General features: G+C 39.1%; 6 protein-coding genes, 1 long non-coding RNA gene and 1 other non-coding gene across 14 annotated transcripts in view; 4 read left to right on the forward strand and 4 right to left on the reverse strand.

Moving 5' to 3' along the window:
* LOC103413820 (uncharacterized) overlaps nt 1-4,890 on the reverse strand; it is a 50,105-nt gene extending 45,215 nt beyond the window's left edge. Inside the window, exon 1 of the mRNA XM_070814164.1 lies at nt 4,885-4,890. The gene's annotated coding sequence lies outside the window, so the exon portion shown is untranslated. The remainder of the gene's footprint in view (nt 1-4,884) is intronic.
* On the forward strand, nt 1,214-4,510 carry LOC103450337 (high mobility group B protein 9-like). 6 transcript variants are annotated; one of them, XM_070814172.1, is made up of 7 exons: nt 1,299-1,696; nt 1,865-1,943; nt 2,050-2,218; nt 2,334-2,348; nt 2,454-2,561; nt 3,442-3,840; nt 4,136-4,510. In XM_070814172.1, the coding sequence occupies exons 1-6, from the start codon at nt 1,530-1,532 to the stop codon at nt 3,837-3,839; spliced, it is 936 nt and encodes a 311-aa protein (XP_070670273.1). In that variant the 5' UTR covers nt 1,299-1,529; the 3' UTR covers nt 3,840; nt 4,136-4,510. The 6 variants fall into 6 exon arrangements, with proteins under 6 accessions (XP_070670272.1, XP_070670271.1, XP_070670273.1 ...); XM_070814169.1 differs by having other exon boundaries at nt 3,442-3,821; XM_070814171.1 differs by lacking the exon at nt 2,334-2,348 and having other exon boundaries at nt 1,214-1,696; nt 2,463-2,561; nt 3,442-3,821.
* A 51-nt stretch (nt 4,891-4,941) lies between the features above and the next one.
* Nucleotides 4,942-6,834, reverse strand: LOC103450338 (mediator of RNA polymerase II transcription subunit 30). Its single transcript, XM_008389671.4, has 3 exons — nt 6,297-6,834; nt 5,454-5,552; nt 4,942-5,299 (listed from the first exon to the last, which is right to left on the reverse strand). Exons 1-3 carry the CDS (start codon nt 6,681-6,683, stop codon nt 5,201-5,203), a joined length of 585 nt encoding a protein of 194 aa, XP_008387893.1. The 5' UTR covers nt 6,684-6,834; the 3' UTR covers nt 4,942-5,200.
* A 795-nt stretch (nt 6,835-7,629) lies between these two features.
* Nucleotides 7,630-13,089, reverse strand: LOC103450339 (serine/threonine-protein kinase STY46-like). 2 transcript variants are annotated; one of them, XR_003768822.2, is made up of 15 exons: nt 12,502-13,089; nt 11,680-11,794; nt 11,538-11,611; nt 11,315-11,428; nt 10,974-11,028; nt 10,023-10,133; nt 9,893-9,943; nt 9,617-9,789; nt 9,428-9,532; nt 9,154-9,227; nt 8,700-9,020; nt 8,519-8,614; nt 8,311-8,391; nt 8,001-8,189; nt 7,630-7,909 (listed from the first exon to the last, which is right to left on the reverse strand). XR_003768822.2 is itself a non-coding variant. In XM_008389672.4 (15 exons), the coding sequence occupies exons 1-15, from the start codon at nt 12,687-12,689 to the stop codon at nt 7,820-7,822; spliced, it is 1,692 nt and encodes a 563-aa protein (XP_008387894.2). In that variant the 5' UTR covers nt 12,690-13,089; the 3' UTR covers nt 7,630-7,819. The 2 variants fall into 2 exon arrangements, 1 of the variants encoding a protein (XP_008387894.2); XM_008389672.4 differs by having other exon boundaries at nt 8,845-9,020.
* Nucleotides 13,090-15,700: 2,611 nt separating this feature from the next.
* On the forward strand, nt 15,701-16,904 carry LOC139192292 (uncharacterized). The gene is made up of 2 exons (XR_011576339.1): nt 15,701-16,101; nt 16,225-16,904. It is a non-coding gene; the product is annotated as an uncharacterized lncRNA (long non-coding RNA).
* MIR171E (microRNA MIR171e) lies at nt 15,902-16,043 on the forward strand. The gene has a single exon (NR_120908.1). It is a non-coding gene; the product is annotated as a microRNA MIR171e (primary transcript).
* A 190-nt stretch (nt 16,905-17,094) lies between the features above and the next one.
* On the forward strand, nt 17,095-18,241 carry LOC103450341 (plastocyanin). The gene has a single exon (XM_008389674.3). It carries the CDS (start codon nt 17,595-17,597, stop codon nt 18,093-18,095), a length of 501 nt encoding a protein of 166 aa, XP_008387896.1. The 5' UTR covers nt 17,095-17,594; the 3' UTR covers nt 18,096-18,241.
* Nucleotides 18,242-18,611: 370 nt separating this feature from the next.
* Nucleotides 18,612-23,117, reverse strand: LOC103450340 (phospholipase D delta-like). Its single transcript, XM_008389673.4, has 9 exons — nt 21,967-23,117; nt 21,119-21,235; nt 20,778-20,972; nt 20,389-20,670; nt 20,198-20,266; nt 19,950-20,097; nt 19,707-19,855; nt 19,449-19,625; nt 18,612-19,365 (listed from the first exon to the last, which is right to left on the reverse strand). Exons 1-9 carry the CDS (start codon nt 22,876-22,878, stop codon nt 18,871-18,873), a joined length of 2,544 nt encoding a protein of 847 aa, XP_008387895.1. The 5' UTR covers nt 22,879-23,117; the 3' UTR covers nt 18,612-18,870.
* Nucleotides 23,118-25,047: the final 1,930 nt, after the last annotated feature.

The raw sequence follows: 25,047 nt of genomic DNA on the forward strand, positions 1-25,047 counted from the left end.
AGGGTGGTCAGATATCTACCAGCAGATGTACGCCAAGATTTTGTTTCAGTCAACAGTTTCATAGGCACAACAGAATCCCCTCTCCCTCCCCTCGAGATTGCATGTCAAACCTCCTCTCTCGGACTTCGCACAAAGACAAGAGAGAGAAGTGAGGTTTCTCGTTCCTTCTCTCTCTCTCTCTCCTCTGTCCTCAGAGAGATATTACAAAGAGCTAGCTACTTACGTACAGCTGCAGAGATGTCAGTCTTCGAACAACTCAAACATTACCCGGAGGGGTGAGAGAGTAGAGAGAGACAGAGAGCAATTAGGCCATCTCTAACCGAGGGCCGGTAGCCCTCTGGCTCTCCAAGATTCTCCAAGATATTAATATTTTAATGAACAGTATAGGGCCATATTTGCCTCCGTCTCCAACCGAGGGCCAGAGGGCTCGTTTTAGCCCTGTCACAAAAAACCGTCTCCAACCGAGGGCTAAATGGCCATAGGGCCAAACATAATTTATTATTTAAAAGCTACAACTTAATTTTATTTAAAAATCATGTTGGTTAGTGTTGTATAATTTTTATGTTGGTTAATGTTATTTAATATTGTTTCATATTGTTTAATGTTGTTTCATGTTACTTAATTTAATTTAATGTTGTATAATGGCTTAGGAAGTTATAGGAAAAAAATAGAATTTAAAAAAAATATAAAACAAATTTTGTGAAATAGAAGTTATAGGAAAAAAATGGAATTAAAAAAAAAATATGAAACAAATTTTGTAAAACAGAAGTTATATGAAAAAAATATGAACCAAATTTTGTAAAATATAAGTTATAGGAAAAAAGTAGAATTAAAAAAAAATTGAAACAAATTTTGTAAAATAGAAGTTATAGGAAGTTATAGAAAAAAAAAAGAAAAAAAAAAGGGTTTACAACGGCTAGTGGCGCTAGCCATTGGAAGTTTAAATTCAAATTGTTATTTCTGTCGGTTATAACCGACAGAAATAATGTATATTATATTATTTCTGTCGGTTATAACCGACAGAAATGAGAAACATTAAAAAAAAAAATAGCCAGCCCGGGGCTGGCTGGTTGGCCGAAAGCAGCCAGCCCTCCAGCCCTCTCCGATCCCGTGGGGCCCTCCCAGATTCCCGAGCCCTCTGGCCTAGCCCTCGGTTGGAGACGATTTTAGGGTTATTTTCGACCCTCTGACCCTCTGGATCCTTCGGTTGGAGATGGCCTTAATTAATTAGCGTAAGAGGAGGTTTCGAAATGACAGAAAAAACCAATTTGGCACAAGCGTTACGTTACATCTCACGCGTCCCAATTTCTTTTTTTTTTAAATTTATTGAAAAACAGCTTTGGTCAGAGTATTTACTGTATTGCTTAATTACACCTTAAGCTTATCCCGGAAATCATCGCGTTCTTTACTCCATACACTCTTTACTCTTTACTTAAAATTGTTGCATCTCATTATTGTTTTCTTTACTTTTACCCTTGTTGGTGGTTTTCCGGCAAGGGTGTGGCGGAGAAGAAGAGGAGGAGGAGGAGATGTCGCGGGTGGCGGGGAGACGGAAGCCGTGGAATGGGGGGTCGCAACTGCAGGGTGTGCATTATCCAGCACCACTTGCCACTCATGGGGAGGTCGTGAAAAACGCTGTTGTTTTTTGGGACACTCTCCGGCGCTTCCATTTCATGATCAACACCACCAAGTTTATGTAACTCTACCCTTCTTCTCCTTCTCCTATTTTTTTTTAAAAATTTTATGCTCCGCAAAATTAATTTATTCTTGGGGATTTGAGCATGATCAGAAAATTAATTTATATAACGCGGCTTTTTGTCCCATCTTTCTAATATTTGCATCTTTTGCCTTTTTTTTTCTCAAGGGTTCCTGTGATCGGAGGGAAGGAGCTAGATTTGCACATATTATATGTGGAGGTAACAAGGAGGGGTGGCTTTGAGAAGGTTTGGCTATCTATTTTATCCAGATTTCTTCATTTCACTACATTGATTTATTATTGCCTTCAATTTAAAGATCAAAGAAATTCAAATGTGTTGATTATATATGTAGGTAGTTGCAGAGAAGAAATGGAGGGAAGTGGGCGGTATTTTCATGTTCTCCCCCACAACAACGAGCGCTTCGTTTGTGCTGAGGAAACACTACTCAACCCTTCTTTACCATTACGAACAGGTTCACTTTTTTAGGACACAGGGTCCTTTATCTACCCCAACACCCTCAGGTATTCATTTACTTCTTACTGCTCTGGTTTTTTACCCTCTTTTTTCTACTGATGCAATTGGCTTTTGCTTTTTGTATCTGGACTGCGGATATCATATGACCTTTTTGCTCATAAGTGCTTCCTTTTTCCGGTATCTTTTTGCTCTACCGGCTTTTGCCTTTATATTTTTAGTTTTTGTTTCTGCGTCTCGCATTGTTTCAGCATCTTCCATTTAGTAACCGTTCTGAGTCTGCAGAGAAACCAGAACTGGCGCTGGTGGAATATTCCCCCAAAGGCAAAGGGGCCAAAGGGGCCAAAGGGCGCAAACCCATAAATGGTTGTCCGCTTTTGGTCACTGATGAAGGTATATTGTAGGGTTCATTTTTTTCGATACCAAATCATATCGGATAAGGTGATTTCAATACTCTTGTTTTTTATAAGGAATATGTAGCGAGGTTTATCATGTTATGTTGACCCCTGTGGTTGGTTCTCTACATGTAGGCGGTCCTTCCTCATTCACTGATTATGTGACGTTATTAATTTTACAAACGTCGTAATTGGATTCTTATCATCATTTAAAAAGTATTTCTAAAAAAATTATTCGATTTAAAGACTGTTTTGGTCATCATATGAATTAAAAAGGTTAACGATTCATTACGAGGATGTTATTTGTTATCATATGTGTTAATTTATTTAACATATATGGATGACTAAACAATCTTTAAACTGAATAAAGTTCTTAGAGCCGACCTTTTAAGAATATTACAAAATCGAATAGTTTCAATTATAAAACGTTTAGACAATAATATAATGCAACATCATTATAATGGGGAAGAATAAAGCTAAACACATAAGAATCTAAGTATTGTTGTTGTTACGACATTTTTGTTACTTTTTAATTATTTATTTATTTAAAATTATGTGCATGTAGAAAGCTGAGTGGATTTGAGTTTTTATTTTCCAAGGCCTCACTCCTATCTTATGTGACAAATATGCGGCTCCTAGCAATGCAGGCTCCATATAAAATTATAACTTTTTGGCAGATATTTTGTACGTCACAATATGCATTGATGGATCGATATCACCGCACGCATATGACATGACAGATATGTTACCTCGTATCATTCACAAATGAGGTTTTTGTTTGGAGCATGTAACTAAGATCTAGACCTGTTATCTATCTAATTTGAACTTAATTAAGGTTAATTAGCATAATAACATGTCCATGGTGATTTTTTTTTCAGGTACTGGAACAATTGATGGGAAATTCGATTGCGGCTATCTCGTTACGGTGAAATTCGGTTCGGAGACTCTCAGTGGAGTACTCTACCACCCTAACCAGCAGACTCTAGCCGCTTCTCCTAATCCAACTCCATCCCCCGAACCTGTCAATGCCATTGTACCCTACACCCCCCAAAGATCTGTTCGTGTTGCGGGTTCGAGGAGGAGGAGGAGATCAAGGAGGAGGACAGATCCCAACTACCCAAAACCCAACCGGAGCGGCTACAATTTCTTCTTTGCTGAAACGCATTTCAAGCTCAAGTCCCTCTACCCAAACAGAGAGAGGGAGTTTACCAAGATGATTGGCGAGTCTTGGAACAAACTCCCTGCAGAAGAGAGGCTGGTAACTACAGACAGATAACGTATATACTCTGTAGCAGGCATCTGTTGTACTATTGCAAAAAAAGGGGACAATGGGGCCCGTAGGAACTTTGTATTTAACCGTATAGGATCCTTGTATTCTGAAGCAAAAAAGGAAATCAGTGAAATATACAAGAGATCCTTACGGTGAATACATGCCCCCCCCCCCAAAAAAAAAACTATCCCCTTTTTGCTACAGTAAAACGGGATCCCAATTTAGCTGCTCCTATATATACATGGTTGCGTAATTTCCTTCTTTCATATACATATTTATCGCATTCTTTTGTCAATTATCAGGTTTACCAGAACATTGGGTTGCAAGACAAAGAAAGATACAAGAGAGAGTTAAAAGAGTACAAGGAAAATTTGCAGCTCAGGATTCAGGCTGGCCATGGAAATTAACTAGGTCGATTCCAGTTTGAGTTAGCTTTTCGGATGTTTGTCGAGAGAATAATGTAGCAGTCTCTGGTTTCCAAACAGAGTTTTTGCAACCATTTTGCTCTGAGACATGATCTAATTCTCAATCTTTAGTTTCAAACTTTCAATGCACAATGCACTTAGCAACTCCTTCCTTGTTTCGATCTTTTTTATCGTATATTGTTAAGAGCATAGAGGGTGGATTTCAGTTTTTGTATGAAATGAAGCTCCATTGATATCTCATTTTATTGCAAATTGCGTTTAATCCATTAGAAACAAGGGGGGAAACAGAATGTTGTATATTTACAACAATAAAGAACCAGCAATCGGGGAGCTCGTTTTTGAATAACTATTTTATCACGTTTATTTTATCCGGGAGGAAAACGTGGAATAAGAAATAGGAGCAACTGAAATGCTTATTTGGCTGAGACTTTGAACAAAATAGTAAAATTATTTTATGTTTAATTTACTATATTGTCCATAACTTTAATTTTATTTATTTTTTGTTTGTTTTGTGAACAGGGTTAATTTGATCTTTTACCAACTTTCAATTACAAAGAGAATTTGGTTAATAAGTAGCTTTAGAATTTTACAAGAGCTTTGTTCTCCTAAGCATCAAAAGACAGTAAAGAGAACGAATAAGATTTAGTTAAATCTCAACCGCTCACTCATAAAAATGATGCACAGGAGAGAATCATGAGGTTACCATATCTGAAATTAGTTACGACAAGTTGACCTTTAACATCAGGTATCTCATGATTTACAAACCTCTTCACTACTCTCTCTCGCCTAATATTTTCCCCATGAAATTTTCGATCATCAAACATAATAAACCCCTCGCTGAACTGATTGGAAAACGTACACAATCAAAGGATATTAAGGTTTCACTGATCGTGCAAACTTAATATAAAAGCAGCATCACCTTCAGGAAGATTGTTTCAGAAATCAGACGGAACAAGGACTTTGCCACGTTGAGATGTCAGTGATCAGATCCCGTAGTTGATCTATAAGAAATTTGATATACACATTCTTGTTCGTAAGCTCCTACAAAGAAAAACAACGTCAGTACAAACTTTTACAGAAATATTGGAGCAAGAAATGTAGCGCCCTTGAAAGATTAAAAATTCCAAACAAAGTCCAACCCCTCCACTAGCGAATCTATTTCTAGACATGGTATATGAGAAATCATCAACCATACCTTTCTCAAATCGGACGCTCGCTCATCCAACTTCTCAATTTCAGCTTGATCTGCCGGTGATTCTGAACCAACAGCAGTTGAACTGGTTTTGGATGTTGCCTATTTTAAAATTTACAACTGTACGTTAGCTAACTATAAGGTTCACAAACTATGACATCTCAATGTGAAATAAAATCATTCCAATTAGATGCATACACACACATAAACTCAAGACAAACAACTATTCACGATCACAATATACCACTCTTATAACATTCCAGTTTTGGGATTTGGATCCTCTCCTGAGCTAACGGAGAGGATCCTCCTGACCAAGTGTTATGGCCCGTTGGATTTTCATCCAACGGCTACAAACAGGTGGGTCCTTTTAAAGTTATAATAATTATAGCCGTTAGATGAAAATCCAACGGCCCATAACACTTGGTCAGGAGGATCCTCTCCATTAGCTCAGGAGAGGATCCAAATCCCCAGTTTTGCACTGAAGCATTTGCTGCATTTCACGCAGTTTGGGATTACGGGTAAACGGAGCAAACATTTCGTTCAATTCAGCGGTTAAAGCTCGTCACTTTCATACACAAAATCAACAGAAATCTCTACTCATCCAGTCCAACACAGTGGTTCAATCAATCAAGAACTTCATTTATTTTCTTGATTTTTATAAATAAAAAACACTGCACTGGATCCTCCATCACACAATTAACACTTGAAGAAATCACACTTTACAGGATCTTTGGCATTGGTTAAATATGAATACATAAACGTGATTATGCAGGCAATTTCAGTATTTAATTTGACAAGTATGGATGGAAAATTAACCAAATTAAAGAAAAGGGTGTCTGAAATCACCTTCTGAGAGTTGGGAATTGCAGCGAGAACGGCACGAAGCAAGCCCACAGAGTTCTTATACCGAAATCGAGCCTCCTCAAGAGCTCCTCCGGTGCCAGGACCACCAGCGCCAACTAAGTCTCCATGTTGATGGGAAAAAGTGTTTTCGGAAGAAGACGAATCGCCGTTATTGACGCCGTTTGAGTGGAAAGAAGGGCCATTTGCAGTGTTAGAGGAGGCGGTGCCGGTGGTGGACCACAAGGTGGGGTTGCAGAGCTCGTCGTTCATGGAGGAGAGGATCTGGAAAGCTGCCTCGATAGTTTCTTCTAAATGCTTCTGGCCTTCCATTGCTAGCTCTTGCGTCGTCTTAGGGCTTGCTGTTAATTCATTCGAATCCTTCTCATCCATTATTTTCGACTCTGTTGTCTGTTGACGAACGATTGAGAAGGATTCTGAGACGAGAGAGAGAGGAGAGAGAGAGCGAGACTGCGCGACGGAGAGCGACAACGGAGAGGGGAAAAGTGTTTTGGCAGATGGGCCAAAAGCCCAATAAAACAGGAGTTTTTTACGTGTTGAGTTGTGGATCTTATGTTATTGGGTCTTTGCACTGTTTATTTATTTTTTCAAATATTGTTCGGGGACATTCGACCGAACTAGCATATATTTTCGGCAGTAACCTACCGAAAAAAATAAAATAGATGATATTAAATCTACATTTGTGTATTTAATTTGTTTCACTGGAGTTTAGTACAAAATGGAACATCTGAATCGCCGAAGAACTACCATGGTTGAAACCTATATATATATATATATATATATATATATATATATGTTAGTCTGAAACTGCAACCATCTTTTGTTATTTCTCATCAATCATGTGTTCCAAAGAACCCTCATCCATCATTCCCGTGCTGCAGGTCTTAGTTTGAAAGTGGCGATGGCGTACATGAAGTATATTAACTTGCTGGCGTCGGAGCAGGGTTGTCCAATTTGAAGGAAGCTTGTCGGAGGTTAAACTTGGCATGCCTCGGACGTTGACATCAAGAGGCAGTAACCGGTACTCAATATCGAGCTCTCTGAACACTTTGAGTAACACTTTGTCCTTCCCTCGGCAAAATCGTTCCGCAATTTTGAATATTTGTAGGATAAGGATACGGGGAAATTAGGTTGGTGGCTTCTTGGTTTTGAAAAAGATGGATTTTAGTTGGGATGGTGAGATATTACATATCAGGTTGGTGTTTTGAATGAATTTTCGTTGATTGGGCAATCTAATTTGATATATTCAAATCCAAACCAGGAGACATGAATTCAAACTTATCAACACTACGAATGGCTTCAAATAGGCACGAGACAGTTTTCCCACGAAGAGTCTGAACATTTACTTTAGATTAACAGAACAAATTCCAACGGAGCATATATAGAGTCGGAGGGAAAGAAATGACTTGTGAAGAGATGATTTACAGACGTATTAGAAACAAAATCCTCTCGCAAGTCTTTGGTACGATCAGCCGCGTCACATCACTCGTCTGCCTAAGAATTTCTCCTCATTTGGCACTACCATCACCGCCTTGCTTGAAAGTAGGTACTACTTTAGCTGATTTTCCCTTTCGTCTATCCTCACTTCCCTTTGCAACCTGTAGCGTGCCAAGACATATTACAATTGCTCATTCGGAACGGAAAGGATAAGGAAGCATAAGGACGAGTGTTGGATCTTTTTCCCCGTACCTTCCTGGCCAAGTGCTGCAACATATTTACAATTTCTGAAAATTCCGGTCTCAATGATGGGTCTTGCTGCCAGCATCTCTCCATCAGTTCCATCAGCATTGGATTCGTGTGGCTCGGAATTGTAGGCCTCAGACCCTTCTGGACTACGCCAACTGCTGCTTGTAACGGAGTTAAGTTCTCGTAGGGAAGCTGACATTTCAGTCACAAAACACAGACAGAGGATGGTGTGAAGTCTGTGCAACCATGAACTAGTTTAAAGATAAACAAAAGCATTAACCGGAATAGTTTTTCATGGTATAAAAGAGATTACCTTCCCTGTAAGCAGCTCCCAGAGAACAACCCCAAAGCTAAAAACATCAGCTTTATGATTGTATGGCCTATGTTCTATAACCTTCCGTAATCAACAGAAAGCAATCATGTGTCAGACACTAGTGTGATATCCATATGCTTAATTCCAATGAAGCAAATAAATGGTTTAATACTTAACAACAAAGGATAAATATCTAGGGAAAACAGACCTCGGGAGCCATCCAACGGTAAGTGCCAGTTTCTGCAGTCATAACACCAGACTCTGCCCGTACTCTAGCGATGCCGAAATCAGCTACTTTCACTACCTGTCAACAATAATTTCAAACTTAAAGAAAATCAAATTAATTAAATTTGATCACCATGTTAAATCTACACACACTTTAGAATAACCTGATAAGCTCCTGTCAAGAAAGAGATGTAACAAGGACAAGAACGCATGCGTCCTGCCCATGCCTCCTTTTAGTTTTGAGAAAAGTATAATAAATAAAAGCACATATAAATGCAGCATATTTAGGAGACACAAAGAATCTATTACTCCAGTTCCGTCCATCAAAAGATTAGCAGCTTTCAAGTCCCTATGGATTATATTGTTTTGGTGCAAGTAGTTCATTCCCCTGGAAACATCAATTGCGACTCTGAGCAAGGACAGAAGTGATAAAACACCCCTTTGCTTATGCAGAAAGTCATACATACTTCCACCAGACAGAAATTCTGAGAACGAAAAAGAAATATAAAAAGGCATAACTCAAATTGAACAGAAAACCATGTGTGGGCATAAACAAATATAAATAAATAAATTACAAAAGCATGGTACTGAATGTGCACATAATTCATCCAAAATTACCAGTAATGATGCAAAGCTTAGGAGGTTTAGTGCATGCCCCAATAAATTGAACGACATTCTTGTGCCGAACTTTTCTGCCAAGACAAAACAAGTTTGAGAAGTGCAAGATTAAATGCATGAAACACGATTTTGAGAGCAGCCTTTCTCCCTCTTGAGCATTTACCTTATTAATGAAAGCATTAAGATGCACAACGAGAGTGCTTAAAAAACAACAACAAAGAAAGTACAAGGGAACTCAGAGCCTGGAGTAAGGATGTGCTGTGACATTACCGACCTCATAATATAGACTTCTTGAGTAAACTCCTTCATAGTTTCATTCAGGCGCTCAGTGCTAAGAACTTTAATAGCCACATCTCGACCACAGTAACTACCTTGATACCTGTGTCAATTAACCTAGCTATTTAACAAGTACTCATTTACCAATTAAACATGGCCTAGCATGTTTAGTGTTGACAGAACTTACAAATCACCATTCGATCCAGATGCAATTTTCTCCTCATATCTCAACATGCTTGCATCAATTTCCCAGACATCCTTTTCCTCATTGAGTGTGCTTACATGATCATTAATAAACTCCATTCCAGTCTCTTGATCCGGAGGAGGAGAAATGATGTTACAGTCCAATGAAGGATTCTTCTGCAATACAAATATCATGCTTAATCGACAATAATTAGAGAATGAAAATTGTTATCAGTAATCGGAATCTATAAAAAAGTTAAGTTCGCACTAAAGGACCTACCTCATTCCATGGTATTTGTTTTGCCAGTGCATGCCTAAGCCTCTCAGTTTCCTACAAATTTACATTAAACATGTATGTCAAGCAGTTTATCATTGTTTTGTAGCAGAATATGAACACGGCAAGCCAATACCTCACATGGCCAACCATCAACAACAAAGACATCCAAAGAGTAGCCATCTGTTGTGGAATAAGCATGTGCTTCTTGAATGTTCAATCCAATGTCAGATAATAAGGATGTCAACTGATGCAAAACATAAAATTTTGAACAGTAAATTAGAAACGTTGTTTGAATACACAAACTATCATTTTTCTAAAAGGAACAACCATAAAAATATTACAGAAAACATTTCCAAACGGAACTAACTGAAATGTTCTACACATAAACATCAATTTTGTCAATTTTATCTGCAAAAATATAAAGACGAGATTCCCTTGGGACAATTTATGGCACAAGATATGGCGGGACAAATAAAATACAGTATAGATCAACCTTGACTTTGATAGTGAACTCTACTGATAACGATTTACTTGAATCTCAACAAACCACCCACCATGATTGACTAAACAGGCTACCTCTTATTGATAACCTGAGTGGGTTTAACATAGAGTGCCAAAGGATTCGAGACAGTCACAAGCCTTCCAGACCCTCTGAAAAGGTCAAGAATCAGAGTGAGCATCAGGGCGACGATACACTTTGAGGAAGTAATCTTTAAGCATAACAACATTGGGTGGAGGGATGGGACCAGGGCCCACTATAATTTCCTAAAACAAGTGCATGCCATCCTCACTATTTGTCGGAATTTCAAATATGAAGCTAAAGAATATCAAATATGAAGTTAAACAATAAACACCTTATATATGTCAGAAGATTCGGAACTGTAAGTGAATCACATCACATACTATGCAGAACGTATGTTGAAAGAGATTATAAAAATCCTAAGAAATGCTTAACATGTTAACAATAGTTTACATCATCGGGAAATATCAACAAAGATGATGTAAATTGAAAACCACAATATATTGATTGACATTGCAGAACAGCAATGTTAAGGATATATTAAAAGGGGGACAACAAATCTACCTCACTGAGGAGTTTGGGCTTGTCATTCGTGGAAATAGTAATTTCATGCATCGACCTGTAAATTTGAAGTATAGCAAAGTTAATCAGATAAGAACAATGTAAAACTATAGCAATCATTTATCTGCTGTAATTCCTTCCTGTCAAAGATCTTCTCATACACAGCGAAGTCATAGGAGACATTCCTATATACATATAGAAATGATAGGTATAGAAGGCAGTACGGATAATGTAAGTCGGGAACAGATAACATTGTACTGCAAAATGGAGAAGTATCTTCTTTCATGTACACCATCGTGTGAAAATGATGACAATCATAAAGACCGTATTTCAGACCTACATACCTTGTAAAAAGTTGACTGGCATACACAGAGTTATCGCCCTGGTCAACGTGTAACTGTTCAGCTTCAAGAGCAAGTTGAAGGTCTGGTGACAAACCAAAAGCTGGCGGTGGATGACTGAAAGCATAAGATATGGAAAGAACGTGTCATATGAGAGATTAAAGATCAATGTATTCAAATTTCAATAGAGAAAGCGAACTCCAAATAAATATTCATATAACCGTGCCTCTCTTTGCTGGCAGCAGCAGAACATTGAGCATTCGCTTTCCTCGATGAATTTGAGCCGGAAGCAGAACGAACCTGCATAAAAAATTGGCTAAGCAAACAACTTCCAATGCCAATAATTCCGAGACCAAGACGAACTTTACCTGCACAAGACGAACTTGGACTGCAGGTCTAGTGGCCGGGTCATGCGCCATATGCAGTAATCTCTTATGCATCAGAACATCTTGTGCCCTCTCCACATTCACATCCAACGCATATCTTCGACAACAAAATCACATCAAAAATGCAATCGTGCAAGCAAACGTTCCGACCGAAGATTAAAAAATAATAATATACTAGCACTGATACGTATACCAACAAAAATTAATTCATTACGTAAGACAACAAAAATAGTGAAATGGGAAACATGTGCGTGCCCGACTGAAAAAGAACAAAACATTTATATACTCGAAGGACACGTATATGTATTTGAGTCGGCGGGTCATATGTTTTTTTTTTTTTTTTTTTAGGCAGGTGGGAAGGTGATGAATTTATAATACATACACAGCCAAATAATAAAAGTAAAAAATTAAATTGGAAAAAAAAAGTATCTTTTCACAACTTTTTGGCTTAAAAAGTTTTAAGCCTTGCCTTTCTTTCTTCCAACCAAAAAAAGTTAAAAAAGGTTTGGTTTTCTCAGCAATCAAATTATGGCCACTTTAAATCCTTCCCTATTCAGCATCAACTGCACAATTTCAACGAAAGGTGACGAATTTACGCTCAAAATTCAAGGATTTATTAAATTTAATCAGTCATGCGACAGTGACATCTTTTTTAATCCATCTATTTTTCCAAACAGAACCAAAAAAGAATCATCAAAGATTCTGATCAAACCAGAATCAACAAGGAATATGCAGTTCCACCGATTACAATTTAGAGAGAGAGAGAGAGAGAGAGAGAGCGCGCGCTAGGGTTCTGAAGGTTACCTAGTGGGGAGGCGACTGAAATGGGCCCACAGTTCATCTTCGAAACCAGGAACCTTGGCCTCTCCGACATCGGAGTCCTGGAGCCGACCAAGGACTTCATTGTAAATGCTCACTTTCAGCTTCTGCTTTCGGGTCGGAGCGGGCAAAAAGTCAGCGGGCCTGTTACAGAAACTCTCGGTGTCTTCCATGATTCTTCTTCGCGATCACCATCCACGGCAGCACATAACCGAGTCCGCGTAAGCAAAAGCCCCTCGGTCGGTCCCTCCCTCTGCCTCCTGGACCTGGTTAGTGCTAGTTGTACAGGAACAAAACGACAGCGGGTTTCCTAGTGTCTTCGCTTGTACGGAAAGAAACAGGAATGGCTACCGATTTTGAGCCCGTGGTTTAATTTTGGTTTCGGTTTTTGTGTGTCTGTGTCTGCCCCTTTGGTTGTCGGAATTTTTAAGAAGAAGGTTAATTAATAGTCCGTAGGGAGCGCAATGCGCACCCCACGCGAAGTTCGTGTCAATTGATGTTGACGTGGATTCTTAACAATTGCCTTATTCTTCTTCTCTTTGCTTTGCTTATATCATCCACCACTCACCGAAACACCGCCTGCTCTTATCGTTATTGGATTCATCCTCCATTAAAAAACTACTTAACGATAATCCTTCAGTAATTAAGATTATATTTGTTTCCTATTGGATTAGGACCTTTACAAGTTAATTAAATTAGAGTTATTAATTCTCTAGCTTCATTCGTTGATAGCATCACCACGGGGCCCCGCCTCCACTCAAAGCCAATCAGCTTCGCCGGAGTGTCTCATTTCCACGCAACCTTATGCGTTTGGTAAAATATAGGTCTTTGTTTATTGGTCTGTCAACTTCAATTTTTTTCTTTCTAATTGGTGGAGGTTTATCCAAGCTCACCTATTTTATACTCGGCTGTATAAGAAAAGGATTTTGATAAAAATGATATATTGTCATTGTGATGTTTGAGCTACGAGTTATGTAAAATAAATCTTATATTAATGGTTGGAGACTTTGCATAACGAAAGTCCTCGATAAACACCAAGACATTTCTCTGTTATTCGTTTGGCTACATTTTTAATATAAACTTTTGTTTTAATCTGTCACTTAGGTTTTTTTGTGAACTCTGATCAAATCGCATACGTTCGATACTAAAATGTCCGTGCTTAGAATCCTCTGTGATACCATACCATAGTTCCCCTGGAAACTTGCCTGATACATTTACTGCTTGTTTGCAGGAGATGTTTTATTTATTTTATTTGGATGCGAGTAACAATTTTCATAGGCATTCATGCAAGTCAATTGTGGTATGGTGGGTGCTATTTCATGAAGAAACCAAAGCTTTACTATTTTATTGGATAAAAAAGATGATTGATTAATCTAATCTAAGATTCTAAATAGTAAATAGTGGTATGAAACATGCAGCATGGTTGTGCTTGTGGATGAGATTATCGGACCCACGTGTCTGACATTGGCAAACATCTTGGCCACTTGGCGGACACGCACCAGGCTCCAAAGAACTACTACTACTCATCCAATCTGAATATGATGATGGCCACTGAGGTAGCAGTTATTCACATTTTAGTCCTCAAACAAAATAATAATAATAATAATAATAATAATAGTTAATTGTGTTGTTTGAGCATTTTAATCAAGTAATGGGGGTTTCAGCCAATTATAATCGGCCATTATATACATTATCGGGCTCAGTACAGGCATGACCAATCCAGAGGAGATGATGGAGATTAGAGATTGGGTCTCTTACCTTATAAAAAAGGTTGGGCTAGCTTCTTTTTTAAATTTTAAATTAAGTAGGCCCACAAATTAAGGTTGGGCTGGCTTCGCCTTGAGGCTGTTTTCAGGCTCCTGGAGTTCGGGTTAGGTCCGCAAGTGACAAAAGTCAAGCGGCCAGGTCAAAGTTATAAGCCCATATTGAGTTTGGAGAGTAGGTCAATACATGTTTTGTGATGTAAAATTGGTTTTTTTTTTAACAAATGATATTATCTATACTAAGATAGCGAGAAAGTGGACTAAGTCTCACAATAGACTAATAATAATATGATTCAAATTCACCTTTAATGAGAATTGAACCTAAAATATCTAACTTACAAATGATGATGAATACCACTAAACTGTAAACTGTAGTACTAAGTGGCGATGTAAATTTGGTTATTGAATTGAAAACAATATGGTCATCGAACAGTCCCTTAAGGAGCTAAACAATATTTTTACATTTGTAAAGAGTTCAATGTTCTTAAACATCATCACCTACCTAGTCTCCTAAATTTTTGACCGGAAAATGTATCAGATGTTCTTAAACATCATCACCTACCCAGTCTCCTAAACTTTTGACCGGAAAATGTATCAGATGTTCAAAATGAATTTCCTCAACTAAAGAATTAATGAATTAATTACAAGGCTTGGCTAACTCAACTGAAGTCAGTCTCTCTCCCTCTTCCAGTCTCCATATCCCGCGGTTATTAACTAGTAAACAGAAAGCAATAAGGGACAAAAATGGCATCGCAACTGTGAATACTGACGAGATTCCACAACTAGTTATTAAGATGGATCAAGTAGTTGGTTCAGTAAAGAGGGAGATAATAATTAAAAGCAAGCGTTTTAGTGGGAGGTGCATGGTGGGGGCGTTACTTTGACAACTCATTTGATATTCCTTCCTTTTACTTTTATTTAATTTTTAATTTTGATTAACGTGTTTGTGTTTTTGCTAGTGCTACAGCCTGCACAGAGATAAATAGATGTTATCATATTAGATAGCTGGGTGTGTGCCTATGGGTCTGCATGTTCTGTTAGTAATAAGAAGAAGAGTAAAAAAATAAAAAAATAAAAAAAAATTCTGCAACCAAGCAGAGCGCGAGATTCCGTTATTAATGTGGAGGCCCTGCAACTGCAACCTTGTTGTTTATGCGCTTCGCTAGCTTCTGCAGAAGTGTGGATCACAGAGAGAGAAGAATATTATGGGCCGGGCGGATGGGACGTTGGCATGGTATTGAATGCTGCTATGGTCCTTTGGCATTAGGGTTTTAATTCGGTAGCTGCGGGTTTTTAATGCACCACCAGCACCCTGCAACAACTGCAATATGCTTCTCTCACTCTCTCTCTCTCTCTCTCTCTCTCTCTTCCTTCCTTAAATTGATCCATGACATCCCCAATTTTCTTCTCATTGCTTTCACTACACCCTCTGCCCTCAATTTCACCATCATCATTATCAATATATATATATATATATATATATATATATATATATATATATCCTCCTCAGCAGTCAGTCCTCTTCAACTTCTTTGTTTTCTTCATTTGCTAAATAATTCTATATATAGTTGATGCAGCATGCAGGAAAAATATAGTGATTTGCGTATATATAATTACCTTATTGAAATAGTTACTGTGATGTTGGCCCGGTTTCACTCAGAGAGGAAGACTGCTTACTGCTGCATCTGCATGTACGTAGGAACGTACGTTGTGGTTGGTCTCCTGAATCTGATTGAGCCGCGCCAATATCTCAGTGCTCTTTCATCCTCTCACGTCGGCTGCCTCCGCCTCCTTCCTTGCTTGCTCGATGTCGATCGATCTGGTCAGTATTTCAATTTTTTTCTTAATTTCAGTACTCCCCTTTTGATTTTATCCATAATATTCAAACGCATGTTTTATTGTTTTAAAAAATAATTGACATATTATTAACTTTTTTGGTCTTTAGAAAATAAGAAGCAGTGGCTTTTTATTGGGCCAAATTAGAAGGTGAGTACATAAATTACTCACAATTGAATACCTATGTATTATTTTTTTGCGTATTACACTCGCTCAGCTGATGTGACATAAATTACTTCACTCTTCGGTTTTGCTTCGACCGGCGACCATCTTCGTTAATGTAATTAACAGACAACAGTAACCAGAAATATGCTTTATTGGATTGCCAATGTTATCGTGTGAGTCAGTTACTGATTGGACGTTGATGCCTACTTGGTTGCCCGTCCAATTGTAACTAACGTATTTTCACCGTATACATGTCGCTTCATAGCATGTGTAGTTACTATGGAATATTGGAAAAAATTGTTAATGCTGGGAGTAGTAGTACTGAGAAGCAAGAAGGAGAAGAAATGGTTGGAAGTGTAAATGCAGCAGGGGGGAGCGTTGGCCAACGTAATTGCCACGTAAGTACGGACTGTCGGTCGGCTAGCTACTGTTAATTTTCCTCTTGCAAGTCGGAAGCAATTTTAGCATTGAAGGGAAAAGAAAGTATTCGGTTCATATTTATTTGTTATTTTGCTAAGTGACACTTCAAAAAAGGTCATTCAACACTTTTATTAATGTATTTGAAGTGTATGTTGACTTTTCTGAAACCGTAGTTAATGAAATTTGTATTATAATTTCATTTCATCCAATTAGTTAACTTGACGCGATGTAGGCTTTGAATTTATGTTGCCCCATTCGACTTGTATTAGGAAATATGTAAGGATATTTGTTAACAATTTGCGAGTTGGTGATAAAAACCACTAATTTCCGAAAAGATGAAGCATGGAAAATGAAAAAAAAAATCACTAAGAAAAATAACATAAATCCATCACTTGTGGTAACTAAAATTTGACACAACTAACTCTAGTAGCTAAATTTAATCATATATTTGGTTAATTTTGCACCAAGAAACTAAACTAATTTAGTTCCAAATAATATCTTGGAACGTCCATATTCTCACACATGAACCAAATTAATCCCAACTATAAGCCTAGCCACTCATTCGTATCATATGTAGATCATAGATTGTTTGTCCCCATCACTAGTTTGACATACTTGCAAGCTCTCACTCTCCACCTCCCATCACTAAATCCATTGCCACGTCATCGATAGCATCTCCCCCAGCCAATCAGACCCATCCTCACCGGATAACCCTGCCTCCACCTCACCCCCAATGCCACTCGTTCACTATATTCAATCACCAATTCCTCCACCACACAAAACCAATCCCCTCCCACCCTATTAAAACTCACCCTTCCTACCTTCCCCTTTTGATCATCCCTTTTAAAACTTGAGGCGACCGCTCCCTAGAACACATTCACTCAACTACACACAATGGCCTCCGTCACCCCCGCCGCCGTCACTATCCCATCATTCACCGGACTCAAGTCCTCTGGCGCAGCCAAGGTTAGCGCTGCCGTTAAGGTCTCAGCCTCCCCAAGGCAGATGTGCGTCGTCAAGTCATCCCTCAAGGATGTCGGTGTGGCCGTCGCCGCCACCGCAGCCAGCGCTATCCTCGCCAGTAATGCCATGGCCATTGAGGTCTTGCTCGGCAGCGATGACGGGGGCTTGGCCTTCGTCCCCAACAGCTTCTCCGTCGCCCCCGGCGAGAAGATTGTGTTCAAGAACAATGCTGGATTCCCACACAACATTGTCTTCGACGAGGACGAGGTTCCCAGCGGTGTGGATGCCGGAAAGATATCGATGAGCGAGGAGGACCTCCTGAATGCCCCCGGGGAGACCTACGCCGTCACCTTGACCGAAAAAGGTTCATACTCTTTCTACTGCTCTCCTCACCAGGGAGCTGGCATGGTCGGTAAAGTTACCGTTAACTAATTCAGTTGTGTCTGATGAATTGTATTTATGCTTCCTTTTTTGGGAGGTAAAGTAGGGCTTCTGTACTCATCAGATTATATTGCCACGAGAGACAATGTGCGAGGTGAAACCATTTATATATTGAGCGCCTTCCTGTTTTTTCATCATTCTTCTTTGTTTAAAGTTGTTCATTTTGTGTGCTAGCTTTGATTTCATTTCGTTACTTATGGTTGTGCCAGTTAGTTAGGATAGGGTACTGCTATCTGCACCGATTTTTACTTCTCACACATCCTTCTAAATTATCAATCGTCTGATTGAATGAATCGAAGAAGATCAATGACAAAAAATTAACAAGGCTGTGTGAGAGGCAAAAATAAGTGTGTGAACGGACTATCCATTAAGATAATATGTACGACGCAGTGTTGCATCCTAGTTCAGTCCCCTTCTTTATTCAGGGTAGGTTAGGATATTAACTTAAAGAAGGAAAAAAATGTATTAGGTCTACATTCTGAGGGTAAACCAAAAGCAAAAAAGAAATGAAGAAATAAATTGAATTAATTTCAATAGGGTATACACTATTGAGGTGATAAATTACAAGAGCTATGTACCCTAAATTCATTCAAGTAATGGGGTGCTTGCGATCGATCTGTCACTAATACTTGTACGCTCCCACACCTTTTGTATAGTATAGAACCCCTTCTTTCAATCAGGTCAGCATTTTCGGATCGAATGGTGATGAAAATATAAGCATGGGAGAAAAAATTGAAGGAGTCTGCAGCCTGCCTAATGTTTAAGGTTAAGTAGTGAGTGCATCAGGAAGGGTAGTTCGGCCTCCGAGGATCTTACCACCGACGTCAGGGAAACTCTCTCGTCCAGGAATTGCACTTACCTTCCCATTGACATCTACCGCAACCGGGTATTTCATCAAATGCCCTTGTAATGGTGCAAAGTCATCCGCCACAAACCTCGTCCAGTTATCTCCAGCGATAGCGTTCACGCACTTCACACAGTCCAACGTTTCAGCCTCCTTGAAGCATTTGTCCACCATCCCCAAGTGTTCTGCCCAAAGTGACATTCTATACCCATACACCTGGCCACGAGGATGACGCTTCTTCTTACCCCAAGTGTGGTGGGGCTGGTATGCACCCATGGCTATCTCGGTGTCTCTAGAACCCGCCATAGATCGTTGGTTGATATTTGCGGAACCTATGATCACATACTCATCATCTACCACCATTCCCTTGGCATGTACGTAAATCATAAACCGTTGAAACTTTTGGGAAGCCGAAACCTGAAGGAACTTGCACAGGTTGGTATGCAAAAGGCCCAACTTAATTCAACTTTTATGAAGTTATGTTGCAAATGTATAATTACCGTGTGAGATTCTCCGTTTCTGTCAGTTTGATTCACGTGACAGGATAGCGTGTCCGGCAGTGTCTCCCGATTTCCAAGACAGTAGAAGTTTAGGTAGTCATGCGGATGAGCATTCTCCACTTTCATGGCTTTCAGCTCTTTTGCTACGACTTCATACATCATTTGCATTGTCTGTCCCTGTAAACCATCAATTACAAGGCAGTGAGAATTAATTAAGCCGACTTTGTATGAAACTAAAAGACTTCAGTCTTTAATTACCTGCCAATAGAGAATTTCTTGCACAGAAGCAGAGGAGGGAACACCCTCTGGCCACATTGGTATGACGATATAAACTGCGAATCTCTCGTCTGCTCTTATCTTGCTCGCAATCTTTAATGCCAATTCCATCGGGATTAAATTGTCAGCACCTGAATCAAAACATATTTGTTAAGAAATTTAATTTATTGGAACACCCCTTGTTACTAATTAATTGGAATTCATATTTAGTAATAGTATATGAACCTGCTTCTTTGTAAGCTGGCCATCCATACGACGATCCGACAAAATACTGATTCTCAATGTATATGAAGTGTTGTGCAGATCGGATTGCATCGATGTATGCTGTTTGTATGCTCTTGTCTACTACCAAATTCTTGGCACAAACAAGATTCTGCAGCAAAACAGAATACCAAAAAATTCACTGATTAATTTCTGCAGTAAAAATAACTATGTTGCGAAGTAAGATCATGCCGTCTGAAAGAATAGCCAACCTGAGCCTCTGCTTTATAAACATCCTTAGGAAATCCCTTCAGAGATCCAGAATCTATGGATCGAAAAACCTGTCAATTTACCAATCGAATAATCAAACAACTGCTAATTAAGGCCTAGTATGGTTAGGATATTTGATTAGTATTTATATGTAAGCCATGTGGTTGCAGGAAATGCAGTTAGATAGTAGTACCTGAACATGCCAGTTTTGAGGGTCATTTTCATCTGAAACCCATAAGGCGGGATCATCCTTGGCAGTTGATGGGGAGGGACTAAGTATCCATGAGATGCGCTCCAATTTTATCAAAGCATCGTCATGCCAGCGAGATACTCTTTTGAATCGTTGGCCCAACTCCGACCATTTTGTGGCTTTTCTCCAACGCTGCTCAAAATTGGTAAGCACATCATAGGCAGCCGGCCCTTCTATCTTGCAATGCAAATCATGCCACGGTTGCCTTGGACCCTTTGTTCCTCCCTACATACATACGTGACATACAATCTCATTTAGCTAAGGTTCGTTTAATAACTATTTCATTTATAGTTATTAGATTTCAAAACGGAAAATGCAATTTTTTTACTCACAGAAAGTGTGGGATTATGATAATCATCCTGGAAAACACTGTCGAGGTCTCGAAAGAGGCGATGCTCAGGAGTATCATAGCGGCCATCACAAAGGTCTAGACCTCCTATGAAGGCGGTTATCTTTCGGTTATTTCCAGATGCTTGTGTATCCACAATCACACATTTCTGGTGATGTGTAAACAGGGTTCCAACAACCTACACAGAAGAAGATCATGTGTGAGAACGTATTATAGGTAAATCTGGTCCGTAAATTATTATTCATACTTAAACTCTGTTCATATATGTGGATCAATAGATAAATGAAAAGCTAAACAGTGAGTGAACCATGGTTTAAGGCATGCCTGTTGCTTGAAAATGCTAAGCTTACTGCTCGCATATCGAGGTGCAAGCACGCATGAAACCGAAGAGTGCTTAAAGAACTTGCGGGTCTCTTCGTCATGAGTTTGCATCACTCCATTCTGCATACACAAGTAACAGAACTCAGTATTCCAAATCAAAATCAATTTTTACAAGATGTAGTATCAACTTAAAATGGTAAATATATTCGACTAATTATAACATGCTCGTTTGGATTGTTTATGTAAGAAGCACTACTGCGCATAAGTGATTTTAATTAGAAAGATTCAATTTTTACTCAACTCGAGTTCAAATAGTATGCTTTCTAGAGTACTTCTATGATCTACATGCATTTTAAGCTTTTATACCAAATATGGGTAGATGGCTTTTGGTTTAAATATTTATAAATGCATTTGGCACAAAAATTTGAAACGCTTTTGTGCCAGTTTGGTAAAAGAAACTCAGGTTTGGAAGAGTTTAGCAGAAAAATTTAGGGAACTTTAACGAAAAACACCTGGTACTGTTCACTTTAACGAAAAACCACATTTTTACACTAAAAAGTCAATTCTGGTACTATTCACTTTACCCTTTATTTTGTCCTTATCATTAAAACTCAAGCTCTTTTCATTAGTTTTCCTAAAAATTTATGATGCTTTCGCTGCATTTGACGAACACGAAAGCATTTTAATTTTTTTTATTTTTCCTACCAAATGTTTGTACCTTCATTCAGCTGAATTAATTGCTCCATTTTCATGCAATGGTTGTTTAACTCAAAACTTTGTTTTGTGACTCATTGCAAGAACGCCATTGAAGAAGAAAACGAAAAAAAAAAAAAAATCAATAAAAAGGGTACCGTATTGATGAAGAATTTGCTGTGAGAAGTCTTGTCATCCCAAACGAGCAGCAGAACTCGCAAGCCTTCTTCGGACTTGTACTTCAGCAGCTCCCCCAGGTTCAAATTCCCGCCGCTCGGCAGCGGCTTCGTCGGTTCTCGCACCAGCTTCACCTGATGATAAATTGACCATCCCACAATATAAACCAAATGATGCGCCTCCAATATCGCGTGGCAGATATCCTCCCAGCACCTCCCGTGCTGAAAAGTAACGCCGTCGTCCAGTTCAATCTCCTCCAGCATCGCCTCCGGCACGTGCGCGTCCTGGTACAGCGTCACGTGCCCTCCCTGCCGAACCGGAAAATAACAGTTTCGGATCCCGAAGTGGTCTGGATCATTCGAAATACCGTGCCGGTACATGGGATTGTCCTCGCATTTCGTGAACCGCATCTCGAGCTTAACGGCCGCGTCGGGCTTCGGCGGCTTGCCCAACGGCCCGATGATCGGGAACCAATCGCTGATCGTTTCGCCGGAAAGGATTCTAACCGCCGAGACGGACGCGACGCCGATTAAATCTGCGCCAAACATGTCGTTGTCTTTGACGTAGAATTCGACCTGCGAGACGGGGTGGGCCAGGGGGATCTTGAAATGCTCTTTCCAGACGGGGTTCTGGGAGTTGGAAATGACGCGGGTGCGAGCCACTGTGGCACCGGCGAGGCAGACGGTGACGTAGGGGTCGCTGGTGATGATTTTTCCGTGGGAGTGGTGGGCCGCCGGGCGTGTAAAAGGCTTGCTACAGGCCGAGAAGAAGCGGCGGAGGCGCTCCGAGACCATATCCATGTTGGGCAAACATCGAGCCTCGAGAATTTTCAAATCAAGGTCGCCGTGGAGGTAGACAACCATCGTCTGAGATTTATCTTCTTCTGCCGCCATTAGTTATACAATGCAAGCACTAAGAGGGATGAATGTGAGAGCTGCCGTTGGCTGTTGCCGGAGGAACCAGGAGTTGGAGAGTTTTAGGAATTGGCCGACGTTGACTTTGTGGAACCGTCAGAAGGTGGAAAGTGTTGTCTCGTTTAGGCTTCGGATCCTCCGACGAAGCCAACGGCGAAAACCGGTGGCGGTGAAAGGCAGGAAAAATATGGGGGAGGTTGCGATCCTCCTACGAGGGAAAACGTGAGTGGTGGTGTGTCGCGGCATATATGTAAAAATTCGTATGGGACGCGTGGAGGGCGACGTACGCGAGGATTATGAAGAGAAGGTTTTGAGATTTGACCATTTTTAGAAAATTAGTAGCTTAATTAAGGGATTTTGTGGGTTGGCGCCTTGGTGGCATTTTTCTGTTTTACTGTGTGATCGTTATATTTGATGCCACAATCATTTTCAAAATTAGGTAGAAAACTGAAATGTTGTTTTTTAAAGAGTGTGAACTAATATCGTTTGTAATAAAATGATGGAACAAGTAATACACCGTGATAATATTCCAGCAGTTTATCCAACAAAAATAAAATAGAATTAGATTATCCAAGCCTTCTATTTTTTTTTTTTAACAAACGATAGTATCTACACTAAAAGGTCAGAAAATGGGCGAAACCTCACAATGAGCTAGCAATGATATGGTTTAATTTAATTTTTGGCGAGAATCTAACCTAAAACCTCTCACTTACAAGTGAAAAAGAATATTACTAGACTGTAGTACTAATTCACGATTATCCATGCTTTTTAAATCTAGATATTTAGGGCGAATTAATTACAATATCATAGGGATTTTTTTTCTTTTTTAAAAAGGAAAATTAGGGAAGGAGTGCAAGCTTTAGGCATATAACCTTGAAATTAATCAAGACATTATTGTAATTAGCACTTTTGGTCTGTTCTTATGAACAAGAATATTACATGAGTTTTTGACTGCCACTTTTGCCCTTGTTCAGAATATACCTCCACGATGTAAAGAAAGTTGTCTTTTTTTAATCTAAAACAAAATGGTTTCTCTTTTTTTTATATTGTTAATTTGTTCTTAATCCCACGCAATTGTCCGCCACGTTTTGGTGTTGCCGTCTCGGTAACATTGTGGTAGTGAAATTCTAATATTAATTAGGTTTGAATTGGTGTTATCTAGATCATAGAAAATGAGTTGTCTAACTCTAATTTAATATGCTCCCTTTTTTGGGGGGAACCTTGATCATATGTTGACTTGAGATTTGAGACCATATTCAGATACATACCACCCCAAAAACAAAATAGGGAGCAGAGAGAGATGTTAATGTGATGGGACATGGGAGCCCATTATCGGTGATCCCATAAATCTAGAATAAAACTAAAGAAAATGGTTTAAAATTTTTGAATTTTAACAAAAATGATAAAAAATTGTTGTAAGTGAATGATACCATAATTGACTTTTTAGAGTAAAAATATATTTTTCGTTAAACTAAATAGTATCGAGAGCTTTTCGTTAAAGCTCCCTAAATCTAGAGATTTTTCAATGTTTAAAAAAATAAATTTAGAATCACTTATATTATAACAGATGATGTACTAAATCGTGTTCCGACAATCGTAAAAAATATATCTCATAAACCTTGCATGTGCCTCTCCCATAAACATTACATGTGCCTCGCCAAAATACAGTTAGCGAAACAGCCAACAAAAATAAAAAAAATCATTTAGAAAAAAACCAATTCCAAATGCCGGCCTCGTTTGGCAGTTCGGACTGTACTGACTATTTCTGTCGGATAAGATAAATAATCACCGGATAGTACTGACTAAATTAGTCAGGCGTTTGGTGCAGTATCGAATTAATGACCGTATTATTTATACTGTGTTTTGAACCGGATAAGACAAGAGAAAGAAAATCAACAATTCTATTCAGTGTAAACCACAACAAAGCAATACTTCAACACCCAATCAACAATTCAACAACCCTAGTCCAAAATTATTCACACATATATGGAGCACAATTCCAGAAGTTCAGCTCCACCCCCAGGTCCCCCACTCGATTACAGTTCTCCAACTGTTGCAGCGGAAATTGGATTGGACAAATAGATAGGAATAAAGAAATAAAATTTTAATATCATTCAACGAAATTGTTCATAATTTTCGTCATCCAGC

Source organism: Malus domestica, chromosome 15, assembly GCF_042453785.1.
Source record: "Malus domestica chromosome 15, GDT2T_hap1".
Lineage (NCBI taxonomy): Eukaryota > Viridiplantae > Streptophyta > Magnoliopsida > Rosales > Rosaceae > Malus > Malus domestica.

What these genes read in the sequence shown, in the direction of transcription:
- LOC103450337 (XM_070814169.1), top strand. Translation starts at nt 1,530, where the DNA reads ATGTCGCGGGTGGCGGGGAGACGGAAGCCGTGGAATGGGGGGTCGCAA. An exon ending in ATCAACACCACCAAGTTTAT is followed by an intron (nt 1,697 to 1,864) that starts GTAACTCTACCC and finishes TTTTTTCTCAAG; the next exon opens with GGTTCCTGTGATCGGAGGGA. An exon ending in GCTTTTGGTCACTGATGAAG is followed by an intron (nt 2,562 to 3,441) that starts GTATATTGTAGG and finishes TTTTTTTTTCAG; the next exon opens with GTACTGGAACAATTGATGGG.
- LOC103450338 (XM_008389671.4), bottom strand. Translation starts at nt 6,683, where the DNA reads ATGGATGAGAAGGATTCGAATGAATTAACAGCAAGCCCTAAGACGACG. An exon ending in CAATTCCCAACTCTCAGAAG is followed by an intron (nt 5,553 to 6,296) that starts GTGATTTCAGAC and finishes ATTTTAAAATAG; the next exon opens with GCAACATCCAAAACCAGTTC. An exon ending in GAGCGTCCGATTTGAGAAAG is followed by an intron (nt 5,300 to 5,453) that starts GTATGGTTGATG and finishes TTTTCTTTGTAG; the next exon opens with GAGCTTACGAACAAGAATGT.
- LOC103450339 (XM_008389672.4), bottom strand. Translation starts at nt 12,689, where the DNA reads ATGGAAGACACCGAGAGTTTCTGTAACAGGCCCGCTGACTTTTTGCCC. An exon ending in CAAGAAGTCTATATTATGAG is followed by an intron (nt 9,228 to 9,427) that starts GTCGGTAATGTC and finishes TTGTCTTGGCAG; the next exon opens with AAAAGTTCGGCACAAGAATG. An exon ending in TAAGCTTTGCATCATTACTG is followed by an intron (nt 9,021 to 9,153) that starts GTAATTTTGGAT and finishes TTTCGTTCTCAG; the next exon opens with AATTTCTGTCTGGTGGAAGT.
- LOC103450341 (XM_008389674.3), top strand. Translation starts at nt 17,595, where the DNA reads ATGGCCTCCGTCACCCCCGCCGCCGTCACTATCCCATCATTCACCGGA.
- LOC103450340 (XM_008389673.4), bottom strand. Translation starts at nt 22,878, where the DNA reads ATGGCGGCAGAAGAAGATAAATCTCAGACGATGGTTGTCTACCTCCAC. An exon ending in TTAGCATTTTCAAGCAACAG is followed by an intron (nt 20,973 to 21,118) that starts GCATGCCTTAAA and finishes TCTTCTGTGTAG; the next exon opens with GTTGTTGGAACCCTGTTTAC. An exon ending in AAGAAATTCTCTATTGGCAG is followed by an intron (nt 19,626 to 19,706) that starts GTAATTAAAGAC and finishes GATGGTTTACAG; the next exon opens with GGACAGACAATGCAAATGAT.